The 17457-nt window shown below is 39.0% G+C and overlaps 1 protein-coding gene across 3 annotated transcripts in view; it reads right to left on the bottom strand.

Moving 5' to 3' along the window:
• Nucleotides 1-17457, bottom strand: part of CEP78 (centrosomal protein 78) — a 1514071-nt gene that overhangs the window by 855504 nt on the left and 641110 nt on the right. For all 3 annotated transcript variants that reach the window (XM_044060872.1, XM_044060873.1, XM_044060875.1), the window contains exon 7: nucleotides 1453-1627. In XM_044060872.1, the coding sequence (XP_043916807.1) occupies nucleotides 1453-1627 (175 nt within the window). The remainder of the gene's footprint in view (nucleotides 1-1452; nucleotides 1628-17457) is intronic.

Here is a 17457-nt window from a genome sequence, read left to right as displayed (position 1 = left end):
GCATCATTCTTGGTGAGGGTAAGATGCTGCTCAGGGTCAGGGTCATACCGGCCTGGGCTACATAATCAGAGAGCTCCTCTATGTCTCTTTTCATGTAGTCCAGGGAGGTACGACTCAGGTCGTTCACACCGGCATGTACAATGACTGAGTCATATTTGTACTTGCTGTGGAGTGACCTGAGTGCTTGTGTTATGTGGCGGATTCTAGCTCCCGACAGGCAGCTTACTGTGACCCTCTCCTTGTTCAGTCTGGTGAGCGGGACGTCAGTGTGTCTGACTATGGAGTCACCTATTACAAGTGTGTCTGGCATGTTGTTTGGCCTTAAGGGCTGTGACTGTTTAGCACACTGACTTTGTGAACTATGTGTTGCATGTGCTATGTCTTGAGGTGGCGATTGCTTGGGTGTCTGCTTTGGAGGCCTCTGTTGTTTTGGTAGATTTTTAATCAGCGCCTCTGAGTATGTTTTTGTGTGTTTATGTGTTTGGTTTGCAGTTGTGATAGTTCTATTTGAGACTGGGTTTGTGGTGTGCGTGGTTACCTTCTCCTCCTGCCTGGTCTTGCCAATACTGAATTGAGAGAGCTCAGCCTCCAGTTTGGCTATATAGTTGCATCTCTCGCATATATTTGTATTTGTTGGGAGGAGGAGAGGGTTGTCTGTGTACATGAGGCAATTGTAACATTGCCTCAAGATTCCCAGATTCACCAGCTGAACAGGAGAGGATGCCAGCAACTGTCCCTTCGACATGCTAGAATAGTGAAAAAGATTGCTGTGTAACTGAGTCAGAAAGGATCTATAGGGAAATGGGTACTCAAGGGAATTTAGGTGAAAGAAGTACTTTCTTTTGTTTAAGAGTGCTTTACCTGTATAAAAAATGCACATACTGACACCATGGCCCTCACCAAACAGTGCAAGTGATAATGTTTAGGGCAATCTATCCCCCACAACCACACTTGCTGGATTTTTTTTCTGTGGATGTCATTAAACATGGAAGAAAAAAAACATAAAATAATCATGACAAGTTACAGAGTGAACGAAGAAGTAAGACAGATACATTTTCACTTCAGCAGTAAAAGACATATTGAAGACAGCATGGGTTTCACACTTCTGTATAGGCAGTCTTGATTTTAGCCAAGATGTGCGCAGTAATTTGTCTACATGCAGCTTAATCTCATTTATCTTATTAACGGCATGCAGAAATGATCCTTATTTATGATAAGCAGAAGCATGGGTGGTCACATGATTTTTGCCTGAGAGTGATCACCCAAAACCTGCATATCAGAATGTCTTTCGAGCTGTGCAATGGTACTAATCTACAGTTATTCACCTTCAAAAGACAAACAAAAGCATTCTCCATTTAAAGGAAAACATACTTAGTTACTACCACATTCCATTATCCACAAAGCAACAAAACCAGTCAAAGGAAACAAAAACAAATCAAATGTTTTCCATACCCTTTAGCCAGAGGTCTTCCCCAAGAGCCTCTGCAAAGGCGGCTGCTCCTTGATCCCCGATGAGAGTGTTGCAGCACAGTGTAATGCGTCTCAAGCCACTCATGCAGTCCAGATCAGGTCTTCTATACCGAAGGCTATCCACCCAAGCCTCAGAATGCCTCTTCGTTGCCTGCAGCTTTAAAAATTGTAGATGCACGTAACTTCAGCATACTGACCCCACAGTTACTGAATATATAATTATAAAAATATTTTGCCCACAGTTACAGTGATGTATAGCAACTAAATGAAAGCTAAGGACTTCCCACAATATTAGATCTTTGTGAATCATGTCCATTTACTTTAAACACAGGAATAGCAGGCAGAAATCACCTGGCAACTTTAAGACTTTCCCAGACTAAAAAAAAAAGTTTAAAAAATTCTCCTATAGTTACTTACCTTTTATCTCCAGCTCAAGTTTACCCTCTTTCACTCATAACAAGAAATTCTACAGCACAAAGAAGCATTCCTCCAGATTTGGAAATTTACCCTAGAGAGAGCAATGATGGTGGTGGTGGAGGATGGGTGGGGGTATGCTGAAGTGAAAAGACATGGATCATGAAGCTCTAACTTCATGCTGAGTACATAACTTTTGCAGATTCAACCTGTTCACATCAAAAATAGGACACAGTCCCCAGCTTCTCCTCTTGGGTGGCATCATAACATAATACCACAAAGAATGGTAACTCCAAAGGTTAACATGGACCTTGAGATCACATACAGATTCTAGGTCTTATGCAAGTACGGTGCAGGACGGCACAGTGGTGCATGCAGCGGTAGCATTGTCACCTCATAGCAAGAGGTTCTCCGATTCGATTCTTGGCTGGAGTGCCTTCTGTGCAGAGTCTGCATGCCCTCCCTGCGTTTGTGTGGGTTTTCTCCAGGTGCTCCGGTTTCCTCCCACGTTACAAAGGCATGCATCTGGAGCATTTCTCCCCGGGCCTCCATTGAAAATTGGCTTTGTTCCAAGTCGGACTTTCCCAATAAACTAATGCTAAATAAATAACCCAAAGAAGCCCATATTGTAGTCACACAAATAACACCAACTGAACACTTAATGAAGAAAACTCGTGAAGTAGTTAGTTATAGCTCTAGTTCAATGGGTCTTCGGTGCACTTATAGGGTTTTTATCTATTTGTTGATTTAACAAAAAAAAAAAAAAAAAAAAAACATAAAAGAAAGAAATGCAGTCTGACAGCAACCTACATAATATAACCTTTGACAATTTTCTGATCTGCTTTGTGCAAAGCAAAGAATACAGAGTGTCGATCATCATTTCTAGCACTTTCAGATCGGTCGAGGTATAACCTTAGCTGATGGTGTATATCAATTCACATCAAACAGAGCCCCTCTATGACCCTGTTTAATTGTAGCCTGGATGACAGGATGGGAAACTGTAAATTCACCTATGACCCTCCTAGAAATGGGCAGTCGTTGCTAACTAAGATCTCTAGTTTAGGCAAGATCCTTTATATTGGGTTCTCTAGTTTAGGTAAGATCCTTTATATTGGGTTTCTCTAGTATTATATTGGGTACACTCGTCTAGGCTTGTAAAGATCTTTGAGCTAATAGCCTAGTAACCACATGAACCCTATTATCTATAGACAGCGTACAAATACTTCCCTCTGTCAGAGAGCTGTAGAAAAAAATGCTGACATGTTCATGGACTAGTTAAGGCTAATTTATGTGGCTACTTTAAGCATAAAAGTTAGTATGTAAAGACACCCAATATTTAGAGGAAATAATGGACATGGCTTTAGAAGAAAGGGTTTGAAGTTCCAAAACCCTTCTGGACTGATGTCACTGCTTCTAAAAAACACAGCTTTCCAAGATAAGTATTAGAGATTAGCTTTGACTGCTGATTCAAAGACAGGCAGTGTAAAGTTTATCAAGAAAAAACATCAAATCCCAAGGGGGAGGGGGTTACTACCTTGCAAGGTGGCTTTAAAAGAAATGCATTTCTTAAAAAGGCCTTACAAACTTTCAAAAAAGCTAGTGAGGAAGACTGAAGCCCCTGGTGAAAATCAGAAATAATTGCTAGATGCATATTTACACTTGAACAGCTAGATCATTGGTCACAAAATGTCTACTAAAAACTGCATAGCTGCCAGAATCAGAGCTAAGAAAGGATCCAGACCTTAACTAGTGGCGCACAATGAACATTTTATCCACTTATTTGTACACATTTTCCTGGTGAAAGCTTTTTGAGCAGTAACAATTTAGACCATTCTAGAAAGGTAAGCAAGGTGCCTGGCCATCAGTTGATCTGGAGAAACTAGTCAACTTCTGAGACTGGTAGTCCAGGTATGGCTTGACAATGAGGATGGGATAGAAGACCCCTCAAGGTTTTGAGGAAAAGTGTCTTCTGTATAAACATACACAATTCTCTTTCTAGCCACTAATCCAATAATACCATGTTTCTTTTCAAAATAATACCTATAACCTTACTTGCCTTACTGCATACCTCCCGGATTTATTATTGTGTTTTTCTTCTTACAACCTTATTAGTATACTTTTTATGTATAAAGCTATGTATAATTCCATGGAGTACATTATTTTTTCTTAGGCAGGGAACTTATGAATGCATGCTAACCGGGTCTATGTTAACTTAAAAAAGCAAACGATAATTTATCGAACCCATGTAAGCGAAAGCTTACAATCTCGAACGCTTAGAACAGTGATTTTTTTCCAAGGGAAAATTTTTAAAACATTACATAAAGTGGGGCCTGTGCCTCCACACCCCCCCTACTTAAATATACCAACTCCGAGATCGCACTACACTCACGAAAACGGCAAAGTAACGGAAGCAAGCGGCCAAGAGATTTCTTTCCCAGGGAAAGAATTCACTTATATGCTGTTTCGTTATTTTTGCCTTTTCATGCTTTCAAGTTCGATCAAGAAGTATTTGAAAGAATGCGTCTTCGACCATTTAATAGAAACCCTGTTAACCATTGAGAATCTCATCTTTGTTGTGTAAATTTAGGTCACTTAGGGCTAAGATGGCCTGTGTTTCTTCATCTTCAATGAGACTAAAAATTAATCTTTACTAGACTCTTGACCCCCTCTAGACTGATAGATCCTCATGGATGGCCCTTTTTAATACAAGACTCTGCAACTCTAGTCTGGCCGTTGCCTTTTGACCAGGGTGAGATGCCTGAAAGGAGCCCCAAGTATGACTTTGGGGGAGATATTAATAGGCACTGAATACTATCTCCCTCATCCTCATGTCCTGTGTAATGGCCTGCCATGCAACAAGCTGTAGAGAGATTTCATCCTCGACTGCCACCACAGTGGGGCAGTTAGAAAAATGTTCTCAGGGACTTTGCAGTTAACCTCCAGAACTGGGTGTCAAAGTCCTTGATTTTGCAGAGCCCCTCTGCCTCTAGGATTATGCCTATTCAGGAAACCTACAAGTCTGCATTGATTTGTCAGAAATATGCTTGAATGGTAACTGTTGACCTTTTTTAAGCAACATGTTTTGCATGCTCCAATGGATGTGAAGTGTGGAAAACCAACAGTTGTGAATGCATCCCCTTCCTGCATACTCTTTCATAGTTTCTCTTTCACTTGGCATCCAAACAAGGGTAAACCACCGTTAAGTGGCATTAATGAAGGAAGCCTTGAAGTTCTCTGCAAAACAGCAGTGTCCCAGCATGGCATGATGCTGAATTGCAAAGCTTTGTCCCAGATGCACCAGCTTCTACATATAGTGCATTATGCAAAAATTAGAAGATATTATTATTCACAAAAAAACAGCAAAAGCACCACAATTTCACTAAAACCAAGTCCAAGGTACTCAGGAAAGATATCACCAGCAACACAGATCCAGTTGAAGCAGTTTTAATAAAAAATAATAACACTCACATAAACGCATTCACTTTAAATCAACAACGTTTTCGTTTCTACCAAGTAGACTTCATCAGATCTGGATGGACAACTACAATGCTGCTTTTATACCCTTATAAAACACAAGTTAACCAATAAAATTGAACAAATGATTAAAAAGCTGATTATTATAAAATTTGTGAATATTCATGACCTTATGGAGTTTCTAGACAGTGTAAAACTTTTACATTAAAAAACATATAACATTTTATTAAAAGAAAAATATTCAAATCATAAACTCTAAAATGGTTTAAAACACACTTCAAAATGTATAAAATGTACATGACTGATTAGTTTAATCTTAAAATAAAGGTTTACATAAAAACTTCCCGCATGGTGAAAAGCAGAATTATAATCATCACGCTCCATCTAGTAGCCAACCTGATCAACAAAACATAAATAAATAAAAATAAAACAGTGGATGGATGTGTCGACCCTAAAGGGACATTCATCAACTCAGTAGACTGTATGTGCATTGTCTATACATTCCTGTATCTCAACATCAAAGAATCCTGGGGTCAAGATGGACCCAGCCCAAAACAAATCATTGTCAGTTCAATGCATATACAGTAACATCCTGATACATAACCGACCACTAGCACAGAGGGTATCCTCAGTACTGAAGATTCAAACACCAAGATGGTTGAGACTAATTGTGACAAAGACAACACTGGTTTTGATTCACATTCATCAACTCTCTTGTACCTAGTAGCTTTTGGCATTGGAAGACTGTGTTGAAGCCACCAGTGTGTAAGGAGGCATAAGCAGCAAAAGCAAGGTCCAACTTGGTGGCAATATTGAAGTCAATGGTAACTCCATCAGCTCTGAAGCACCAGTGCTGAGAACAAGCCTAGTGAAAGAACAGAAGAAAATGGGGGGGGGGGGACATTTTCTTGCTGCCCTAGGGGGAAGATAGAATTCACAACTCGGTTTCTGCCTTGACCAAAGCCCTCATTATCTTCTTTCCAGTCAGCCTACAAGGAAGGACTGCAAAGGGGAATACAGGAATAAACTGGTATTGCTGAGGAAGGTCTACTAGACTCATATCTTAAGAGTTCCTTCTCAAAGGATAAAAGTACAATTGTGTAAGTAAACTTACTATGACAGTAAATGTTCAAATATACCTCTTAAACTTACACACTCAACTTCTACCTACACACAAACTCTTCCTAGTTATTTCTCAATAGGCTCAACCATATTTTCTACAGACACATTTCTACTAGCCAAAGTAAAAATCTTCCAACAACACAAAGTCTACCATAACTATCCCAAACATTATTACTGCCAGAAAACCAAAAGACAGCCATACCACTCCACTCAAAACACCCTTTCTAACTTAATAAAATGTGGGGATATACACCCAAACCCAGTGTCTCTTTCCAAAATCCAAAACCAACCAAATCTCTAAACTTTACTACCATTAATATACAAAGCATTAGAAACAAAATTCCCTACTTCCATGCATGGTTACACCTAAACAGACCTGATTTCACAGCTATGACAGAGACATGGCTGAAGCCATGCATAAATAATACAGAATTCCTACCCCCAAATATTCATGCCTTAGAAATGACAGACCACACAAAAAGGGTGGGGGCATTGCCTTAATATACCCAAGTAGCTATACTATAGTTCCCTACTCAAAACCCATTACACATTTCTCCCCTGCTGAACTCTTAGTTACAATATTAAAACTAAATAACCATAAAACCCTATGCATCATAGTTTTATACATTCCCCAAGGCAATAACATTCCCATTCTAGAAGAGATTCTAGCCTGGTCATCCAAACATATTCAAAATGAAACTATCATACTAGGGGATGTAAATATAAATTGGTCAAATATCACCAGTCAAACCCTCCAAACAAATATCAACCTATACAACTACACCCAACTAATTTCTGATATAACCAGGCCCAACAATCAAATGAAACAAGGCTCAACCTTAGATTGGATCCTTGTGTCTGACCCAAATAAAATCTCCACTTTTGGAACTTTACCAAACACTATCAGTAACCACCTACCAGCCTTCGCCAACTGCAAAACTACTACAACGACCGGTAATCATCACTTAAAACTAATAAGAGAAATGTCCAATTTCTCTCCAGAACTTCTAAATGAAATCTTATATCATACTAAATGGACTCCATTACATAACATTCCCCTACATGAAACAGTTGAATTATTCAATTCAACATTTCTCAAAATCCTAGATGAGACAGCACCACCCAGAATAAAGAGAGTCAAGACTAACCATGCAACTTGGCTCACAAAACCCACAAAGCAAATCATGTCCTCTAGAGATAAAGCTTGGAGAACATGGCAAAAACACAAAACAACAGCTGACCTGGTACAACACAAACCACTACGTAATCAATCCAAAAGACAGGTTATTAAAGATAAAAAAGACTATTACCATAAGCTACAAAACCAGCATAGACTAAATCCTCAAAAATTCTGGGGAACAATAAATTCCCTTATTCACCCAGGGTCTAACTCCAATCCCTGCCCATACCCTGATAACCCCCCCATCAGATAATAGCCTCTTGCTTCAACACATATTTTGACATCATTGTGAATCTGACCACTACTTTCCCCTCTTCAAACCTAAACTCACCAGACCAATATACTACTTATTCTAAACCATCCCCACCACCATCTTTTTCTTTCAGTCCCATACCCACAAGCACCATAAAGAAGCTGCTTCATAAACTCAAACCCTGCTCCTGTGCTCCTGACAACCTACTTGCTGAATTCCTAAAAATAACTGCTGATTCCATAGCGTACCCCATTAGTATACTAATCAATAGATCAATCCAAGAGTCTTACGTACCTAGTATCTTGAAAAAAAGCTTATATTCTGCCCCTGCACAAAGGTGGCAAAAATTCCAACATCTCAAACTTCCGCCCAATAGCCATTCTCTCCCTATCTCTAAAATACTTGAAAAATGTGTCCACACCCAACTAATCAACCACTTAATCAACACCCAACTACTGACCCCTAACCAACATGGCTTTAGACCAGGCCATAGCACAAATACAGCCCTCATCTCCTTTTTGGATACAGTAAATTGAGCACACAATTCAGGTCTGATCGTCTCTTCACTCTTCCTCAACCTTTCAAAGGCATTTGATACAATTTCTCACCCCATGTTACTCTCTAAACTTAATAAGCTAGATGTCTCACCCCAACCCTAAATTGGTTCTCTAGCTACCTTTCTGACTGGTACCAATCAACCAAATAACAGCAATCCTCCTCCACCTTCTTAAAAATCTCCACAGGTGTTCCCCAAGGCTCAATATTGGGCCCCCTACTATTCAACTTATTCATCAACAATTTCCATGAGTCACTAATACAGGCTGATGTAACACAATATGCAGGTGACTCAACAATTATCTGCACTGCAAAAAACCCCTTCTGAGCTTCAACTACTAACCCAAAATGCCTTCACATGCACCAAAAAATGGATGTCAAATAACCACCTCGCTCTTAACCCAGACAAGACCGAGATGATTCTATTCACTCCCAAAAAAAAACCAACATGCCTGAACAGGGCTGATTTCCCTATCCTCTCCCAAAATAATACTTCCATAGAAGTTGCCCCCAGTACTAAACTGTTAGGAGTCACGATCAATGAAACCCTAACTTTTGAACCCTGCATACTCAATAACATCAAAAAGACACACCAGAAACTAGGTACCCTCTACAGACATAGCTATTACCAAAATAACAATGCCAAAAGAACACTAGCCTCTGCCTTTCTACTTCCATCCCTCCTATATGGTGCCGCCATCCTCATTAATATACACTCTTCACTAAAAAACAAACTTGATATATGCTACAATAAAATTGCTAGATTTGCAACAAATGCTAGATCCTCATCACATCACTGTTCCTCACTGCAACTAAACTGGCTTGAACTTCCACTCTATCTTAACTACCTCCACTTAATTACTGCACATAAAATAATATATAAACCAACAGCTTGTCCAGTTAACTCTGTACCATCCAAATAGACATCTTAGATCCGAAAACAAAATTCTACTTAAAGTCAATAAACCTCAACATCCAGTTGGCCAAATGCTTTACTTCTTCACTACCTCCAAACTTTGGAATAACCTCCCAACCTTAATAACCTCCATCTCATACACTGCTCTCTTTAAAAAATCCCTCAGACAACACCTCTCTACCTGCTGGGTATGCCCATGCCAAAAATAACTCTTATTCTCTTCTCACTACTCCCACACTCTGGGGCCACAGGTATGCACTCTTAGCAGGTCTGCAGCCACACCTATGACTGTTACTAACCAAGTAGGAAAGGAAGGTGCCGGCTGAACAAGTAACCAAAATGAAAGCACCCAGTCAACAACGAAGTAACACAAAACGAAGGTTTAATTGGGCATAGAACAAAAAAGGTCCACAATACTCCAGACAAGTTACTGTTACTGTTACTACACCGCCTACACAGATTTAAATGCATGTAAACAATTGTATACAATGTTACTGTTTTTTTCTGCCTCCCAACCAGTAATGTCTATGGCATCTATATGACCAAAAGTACATGTTAATATCATCGATGGACTACCATAAAACTGCAATTGAATTGCTAAAAAACTGTAAATAGTGCTACATTTTTGATATTTATATTTTTGTAATGTTGAGTTTTATGTGGAGCTTTTCTCCCCGGGCCTTCACTGAAAATGGGCTCACCTAGGCCCAGTGGACTTTCCCCGTAAACAAATGCAATAAATAAATAAATAAATAATAAATAAATAATAATAAATAACTGTTGCAATAGCTGAATCTATTTGCGTTATAGACAGACAAGGATATGACAACTAGTCAGCTTCAAAACATTAGGGCACCGTCTACATACCCTAGCTGCTGAACAACTTGAGGAGAGTGGCATAAAGTAGTAGTTAGGGTGTCAAACCTTCAGAGCTTTCTTGGCACATAGTAAGATTTGGAAGCTTTTAGTACAGCCATCATTTCTTCGATATTTATGCGCTACTGTCTGCTTTGCTTGCTCCACAGACCCTGAACTTTCACCCTCTCAGATGCAGCTCCACAAGCATTTTTTTTCTATAGTTACAAAGTAGGGACAGGAAGGGAAAAGGGGAGGCCTGGGTTGAAAGATAACTGATTCAATCACCAGAGTAATTCCTTTTTATATGAACCCCAGAACTGGAATCTGAAATGATAGGGGGTGCTGGTGCTTGGTCCAAATTTATTTGGAGAACCACTAAATTTTCCTCAGGTGAAATCTGTCCAAGAGAGTCATAAGAACTGCAGAGGCTATGAAACCTAGAATCCTAACATATTTTTGACATATGCCAGTGATATGTTGGAGAATAGCGAAAATTGTAACTAGTTAAATTCTATTTTGTCCCCTGGAAGAAAATCCATCATGAAGGATATATCCAGGAGACATCACAGAAACACTATCCTCTGAGGTGGAATGACAGATTATTTATGTTCACCTGGAAAAACTGAGAAAGGTTTTCTTTACCTAAGGCAGAGATTCTTGAGAACTTGTATAAGCATCTGCAATAGTAAGGCAGTGCCTTGCTAAAATTGCTTATTTTGTTTCCTATAAAAGGAACCTGAACTGGAAGAAAGTTTATATTTTGGCACAGAGGGTTGAGAAGTCTGAGTAACCCAATGAATTAACTTCCCCCTTTCATCAAATATTTTAAGGACCTCAACAGAAGGGTCTCCAGGAGAGCATTCAGGAGATCAGCATTGACATCTTCTGGTAAATTCTGGGAATGTAACTAGGCAAATCTCATTGCTGACCCAACAGGATTTGCTCTCAATGTCATAAAACATTTTATACTGCTTAGGTACTGGAGAGACAGAACAAACAGTACAGAGATGTCTTAGTCTCTGAAGAAGGGAGGCCACAAATTAAATTTCTCATACTATCAAAAGAAGCCAGCAGAAACTTGGACATGTGAGCATGACAATTTACTATTCTGAAGGCTATAGTGGAAGAAATGTAAACTTTATTCCCAAAATTATAAAATGCTTTATCATCTTTGCCAGAAGGAATAGGGTTAAGCTGCCATAAGATGTTTGGCAGAAGATGATTCTGACAGAGAAATGTCTAGGTCTGATCTAGGGTTTAAAAAAAGGAATTTGTCTGGGGAAACTTTTATAATTTTTCAGACTTCTACGGGCAAGTGGCTGACTCTCAGGTAAACTGCTGGCTGCATGGAAGACATCCTCTAACATTGGCAACAAACACCTAACAATTCATAGCATCTTTGCTGGGATTCAGTTATTTCTTTTTGTTGTTCCCACTAAAATAATGGCTTAATTCGGCATCCAGAGTTTGTAGGATTCTCTCTCTCTCTCATTTTTATACTCTGGAAAGAATATCCAGAGATTAATAGATTGGCATAAGGTAAACTTTGAAAATGCTTTAGGCATAAAAGAAGAATTTGATCTGAAGGAAAGCCTGTCCTTGTGGGAATCGTATTAGGAGAGGACAACTCTTCAGTTGGTGACTCTGAATCATTCCCCACTTTCTGAAGTAGGAAACTTAGAAAAATAGCTCGTTTTATTCCCGTCTCCAAGTGAATCCGAATCTGAGTTAAAGTGGAAAATCTTTATTTTTTTAAATTCAGGGAAAACTCAGACTGTAATGACTACAAAACTTGAAATAAATCCCTAGCAAAATCTAGCCACTCATCCTATTTGCTACAGGAAAAGAAATATGCCTAATGTTAACATTTTCTTTTCCTGGAAGAAACTCCAGTAAAACAACAACCCTATGAACCCCTGAAACCAAGCTCTATAGAATGGCTTTGTACAAGAACGTACAGTTGTGTAAATAAACTTACTGTTACTGTTGAAACTGTAATACGTCATTGTTGCAGTAACCTAAGATATTTGGGTTAGAGCCTGCCTAGGATATGCCCACTGGCCAGCTTTCAAAGCTTCAAGGCACCTTTCACTCACAAACTACCTGGGGCTTGCACAGACCCACATAAAAAGGCAGTTTGCCCACCAAAAGCTTCAGCACTATCGTGCCTCAAGAAAGGGATTATAGCCCTGTAAGGAAAAATGCTACAAAAATAAAAGCAATAGTACAACGCATTTAACTATATACACAAAGGTACATACCTCCATAACCTGGCAATACACAAAAACAAAACAAAAGGAAAAAAGGGAGAGGGTGGTTACTGCAACAGTGATTTATTAGAACACACTATTATGGTAAGTTTACTTATACAACTGTACTATGTTTAACATTTGATCACTGTTACATTAGCCTAAGCTATTTGGGTAGATTTCTATAGCTTAGGGACATATAGACATGAGAAAAAATTAAAGAATACAGGAGCCTCAATTCTAGACCTGGAAACGTAACCCAGTTTGCAATGCTATGTGAATGTTTACAAAGAGGACCAAGTTGCTGTCTCCAGAATAATTCTAGAGTCCTTCCCTTTCCAGAAAGCCAAAGAAGCCAAACTTCTGGCACAGTGGCCCCCAACCCTACCTGGAAGTGGCTTGTTATGGTGAGAACAGCAAAAAGAATTAGCTTGACAACCATCTAGAAATTGTCTGCTTTGAAACTGGTTGCCCTTTTTCTTACCTTCAAGAAAGACCAGTAGCTGATCAGCTTTCTTGAAGGATCTACTTTTGTCCAAGTAAGTATCTGTGCTGCCTGTGGACATCCAGAGTATGCAGGATTCTTTCTTCCTTATTTTTAGGTTCTGGAATGAATAATGGAAGATTAATAAATTAGCTCAATGTAAACACTGAAACCACTTTAGGAATACAAGAAAGGTTAGTTCTTTAAAGAAAATAACGTAGGCTTGACTCACCATAAGAACTTGTAACTCAGGTACTTTTCTTGCAGTAGTCAGAGCAATGAGTGATACTGTTTTCCGTGTCAAGAGCCTTAGATCACCCTGATGAGAAGGTTCAAATGGAAGAAATGCTAGTTTTCCAGGTACAGAATTAAGATCTCAAGAATGAGCTACTTATTTTCTAGGTGAATGGATGTGTAAAACCCCTTTCAAAAACTGCTTAACTTGAGGACAGGTATAAATGTGAGGGTCTAAGGGCAGACAAGCAGAAATGACAAAAAGATAAATCTTAACAGATGAATACGAAATTCTAGAGGATAACTTGCTCAAATAATCAAGAACCACAGGCAACCAGATGTAATACAGGGCCCTAGTGCTTGTAAAATGGTACCAACTAAAACATCTTTTCCATTTACACATAAGATTTTCTAGTTGCACTTTTCTTTTAGTCTCCTTTACTACTTGCTGAACATCTTGAAAATGCTGCCCAAATGAAATCAAAACTCTACCATCCAGGAAGTGAAATGAAGTGTTTCCAGGTTGGGTGTATCAAACAATCACTGTCTTGTATGAAAGAATCCATTCTGAGAGGAAGCTTGCAGTATCTTTGGCCAATTTCAAAAGAATGGAGAATCATTGATGCCTGGGATAAAAAGTTGTCACCACCATCATCTCTGCAGAGTCCTTGTGGATCTTTAGAAGAACCCTTGGCATACATGGAAAGGTTAGTGAAAGCATACAGGGACATTCCTGTCCATGGGAATGAGAAAGCATCTGTCGTCCAGGACTGCTTTCAAGGAATCCTGGAGCAGAATTTCTTTAACTGTCTGTTTTGAAACGATGCAGACAGATCTATTGTAGTGTTCCCCACAGATAGACCATTTTCTGGAAGACCCCTGTATGTAATTTCCATTCTTGATGGTATCCCTGGTCCTGCTCAGCTTTTCTGTTACAATATTTTGCTCTGCCAGAATGTATGTTGCCTAAAGAGTCAAACTGAGTTGAGTTGCCACCTCCTAGACCATCACAGCAAGTCTGCAAACAGGGAAAGATCTAGTACCCCTTGCTTGTTTATACACCACATCACTGTGGTATTGTCTGTGACAACATGAAGAGGCCCAGAGGACCAAAGATGATTTAAGGATTTTAAAGCATTGATAACTGCCAGCATCTCTCTGATACTGATGTGCTTTTGTCTGCCCTGGTTGCTCCACAAACCTTACCCTTACACTTTCAATACAGTTCCCCAAGCAAAGTCTGATGCATCTGTTACAACAGACTGAAGAGGAGGCAGCAGGGGAAAGGAGAGACCTGGGGTGAGAGAGAATTATTCCGCCAATCACTAAACCTCCCTTCTCAAAAGTTCTAGCCCTGGAATATGAAAAGATAAAGGGTGTTGATGCTGAAATCAGACCAATTCAAAGTTAAACTGAATTCTTCTCATAAGAGATCTGGCCAAGGGATTCACTATAATCACGGCCGGCCTTAGGCATAGGCGAACTAGGCGACCGCCTAGGGCGCTGTACAGACCAGCCTCTTAAAGGGCGCCGTTTTTATTTATGCATGTACTTTTTTATGCAAGTATTTCAATTAACCAAGTTTGCACTCTTCTCAGCGCCCTGCTGGTGTAACCGGAAGTCACTTACAGCTGCAGGTTGGCCAGGACGCTTTAAAAAAAATGAGGGACAGTTTGACAGTTGAGAGGTATGCATGTGTGCATTTCATCCCATCGTCCCGTATATGAATCTTACTAGTAATACTAGGTTAGCGAATGACACCACAATGTAAGCAGAAGACTAAGTCACAGATCCGTACAACGTTTTGATCTTTGAACTGCCCTGCTAACAGCGACGCTTAGAAAAACTGATCACAAGCTACTACAAATATGAAAATTGACAATCCAGTATATCTCCTTAATTGCACAATTTTCTAATCAAAGACAGCAGATGTCAGAGTGCAGTCGCAAAAGTGAATTAATCAGAAATCTAGACTCTTGTTTTAATCTAAGGCGTAACTGTTAACAGCCCTAAAAAAAACGGCTCACAAAACAACTGAGCACAAGTCGTTGGGTCTGTAGCTACTCCATCTGTTTCATGCACAGAACTGCAACAAAGGAAAACCCACCGTTGAAAAGATAAAGCAAACACTGTAAGCTGGATATATAAATGTTCTAAATATGGTTAGATTGTTGTAATATGTAATAATCAGAAACTACAACTCCAGCATTGAAAGAATTTTTGTTTTGGAAAACGTGCCCTAAATTACTTTACTCCTATTATGCATCTGTAGGACTTACTTCCAGAGTTTTCACAAGGATTTTTATGTATGTTTCTGTAATCCCCAAAGATATTCCAAACATTGATGGCAGTAAAATAAACGCCACCACAACAAACAAGAATACAGTCAACACGTTGATAGCTATGTCCCCAACGTCTTCCATTTTCACTACTGACAAGCAGGACCCCATACCTCCCAACTGTACAGATTTTTGCAGAATGTCCAGATTTATGCCTCATATTTTTGGTGTATTCCTCCTAAAATCTGTACTTTTCTGGCAAATAGCTGAGGATTTAAGTAATTAAATAATGACAAATATTTGAGTTTAAGACTCCACATCCTTCAGAAAATTCATGCTAATGCAAAACCTATCATTCGATCAACTTTCTAAGTTTGTAAAAGCAATATTTAAAATCTGTCCCCTCATCATTTTAGGCTTTGTACATATTTTTTGCTCTAAGAGGTTGAGAGGTATGACCCGAATCCCTAAGAATCAGGACTTCTGACCTCACGAACTACACTGCACGCATTGATACTGTAAAGACTTCAATTTCTTAATTCCTTCCTGCATAGAGCACCCCTCCTTGGTAACCCCACCCTTTGCTGTTGGGACACTTCCCGCTTCCCTGTTTTATCTTGGTTTGCTACATTGCTTATATGTTTTGACCAGCGTGATGCAAACATGTGCTAAGTGCACGAGTCATACTTCATTATTCTTATACTGCTATGAAAAATGTCATGCATATGCAGTCTTTTCATTTGTGTTTAAATTGTGTCTTAAGTAGTAACTTCGGTGTCAAGTTTCGTAGTTGCTCCTTGGCGTTCTTAAGGACGGTACAGAGGTGATGAGGGAATAGTTTGCACTGGGATCTTCTCATTGTGGAAAAAATGGAAAATATATTACGTGGTATCAAAAATAGTTAATCCCTCTCTCACACATACACAATCAGACAGATTTTTAACACGTTTGTTTGATTGCGTATCGATTTATGATTTATGCACTTACTTGCATTTGTTGACTGGGCAAGTCCTAGGAATACCTCTCAACCTCTTAGCGCAAGAAATCTGGACAAAGCCTGACATAATGGGGGGGGGCACAATGAACTAAAATAGGGAGGGGCAGATTTAAATATAGCTCTTACAAACTTTGAAAGTTGCTAGAATAAACAGGTTTTGTGTTAGTATGCATTTTCTGAAGGACGCGAAGTCCAAAACTCAAATGTGTATCAATATTTAGTAACTTCAGTCCTCAGTATTTAGTCAGAAAACCACAACTTTTAGGAAGAACAGACCAAAAAATGTGAAGCAGAAATCTGCAAATTAAGTGAAAATCTGGACAGTTAAGAGGTATTCCTAAAACAAACTCCTTTTCATCGGTGGACCAAGGAGAAAAGCTCCAGAGACCAGAAAGTATGATGTTTAACTTAGCTTGTAACAGACAGTTTATATATAGATATCAGAGAACACTATTCTCATTTGGATAGATATCTGTACAGTTAAGTAGACTGTTACTGACTTTATTTAAATATAGGAAATGTGGAAAACTAGGGAAAAATCTCAGGATTGTAATAAAACTACGACAAGAAAGGGAAAGAAAACATACCTCTCAACTGTCCAGATTTACACTGAATGTCCAGATTTTTGCCTCATATTTTTGGTCTGTTCCTCATAAAATTTGTATTTTTTTTTTAGCAAATCAGTGGGATGTTCTGAGGAATGAAGTTACTAAATAATTATATACATTTGTGTTTCAGACTTCATATTCTTCAGAAAAATACACACTAAGACAAATCAAATTATTCTAGCAACTTTCAAAGTTTATAAGAGTAATATTTAAAATATGTCTCTATTTTGGTCTTTTGTCCCCTCATTCTGTCAGTGTTTGTGTGTGTATTTATTATCTGTATATCTATATACCTACCTTATACATGCATACATGCTTGAATATGTGTTTGTATAGGGAATTTGTTGACATACCAAAATATAAG

The sequence above is a fragment of the Protopterus annectens genome, chromosome 2.part0 (assembly GCF_019279795.1).
Source record: "Protopterus annectens isolate FY-2018-M chromosome 2.part0, PAN1.0, whole genome shotgun sequence".
Taxonomy (NCBI): Eukaryota; Metazoa; Chordata; order Ceratodontiformes; family Protopteridae; genus Protopterus; species Protopterus annectens.
The sequence above is the reverse complement of the archived record's forward strand: the minus strand, read 5'-3'. Positions and strand labels throughout refer to the sequence as shown.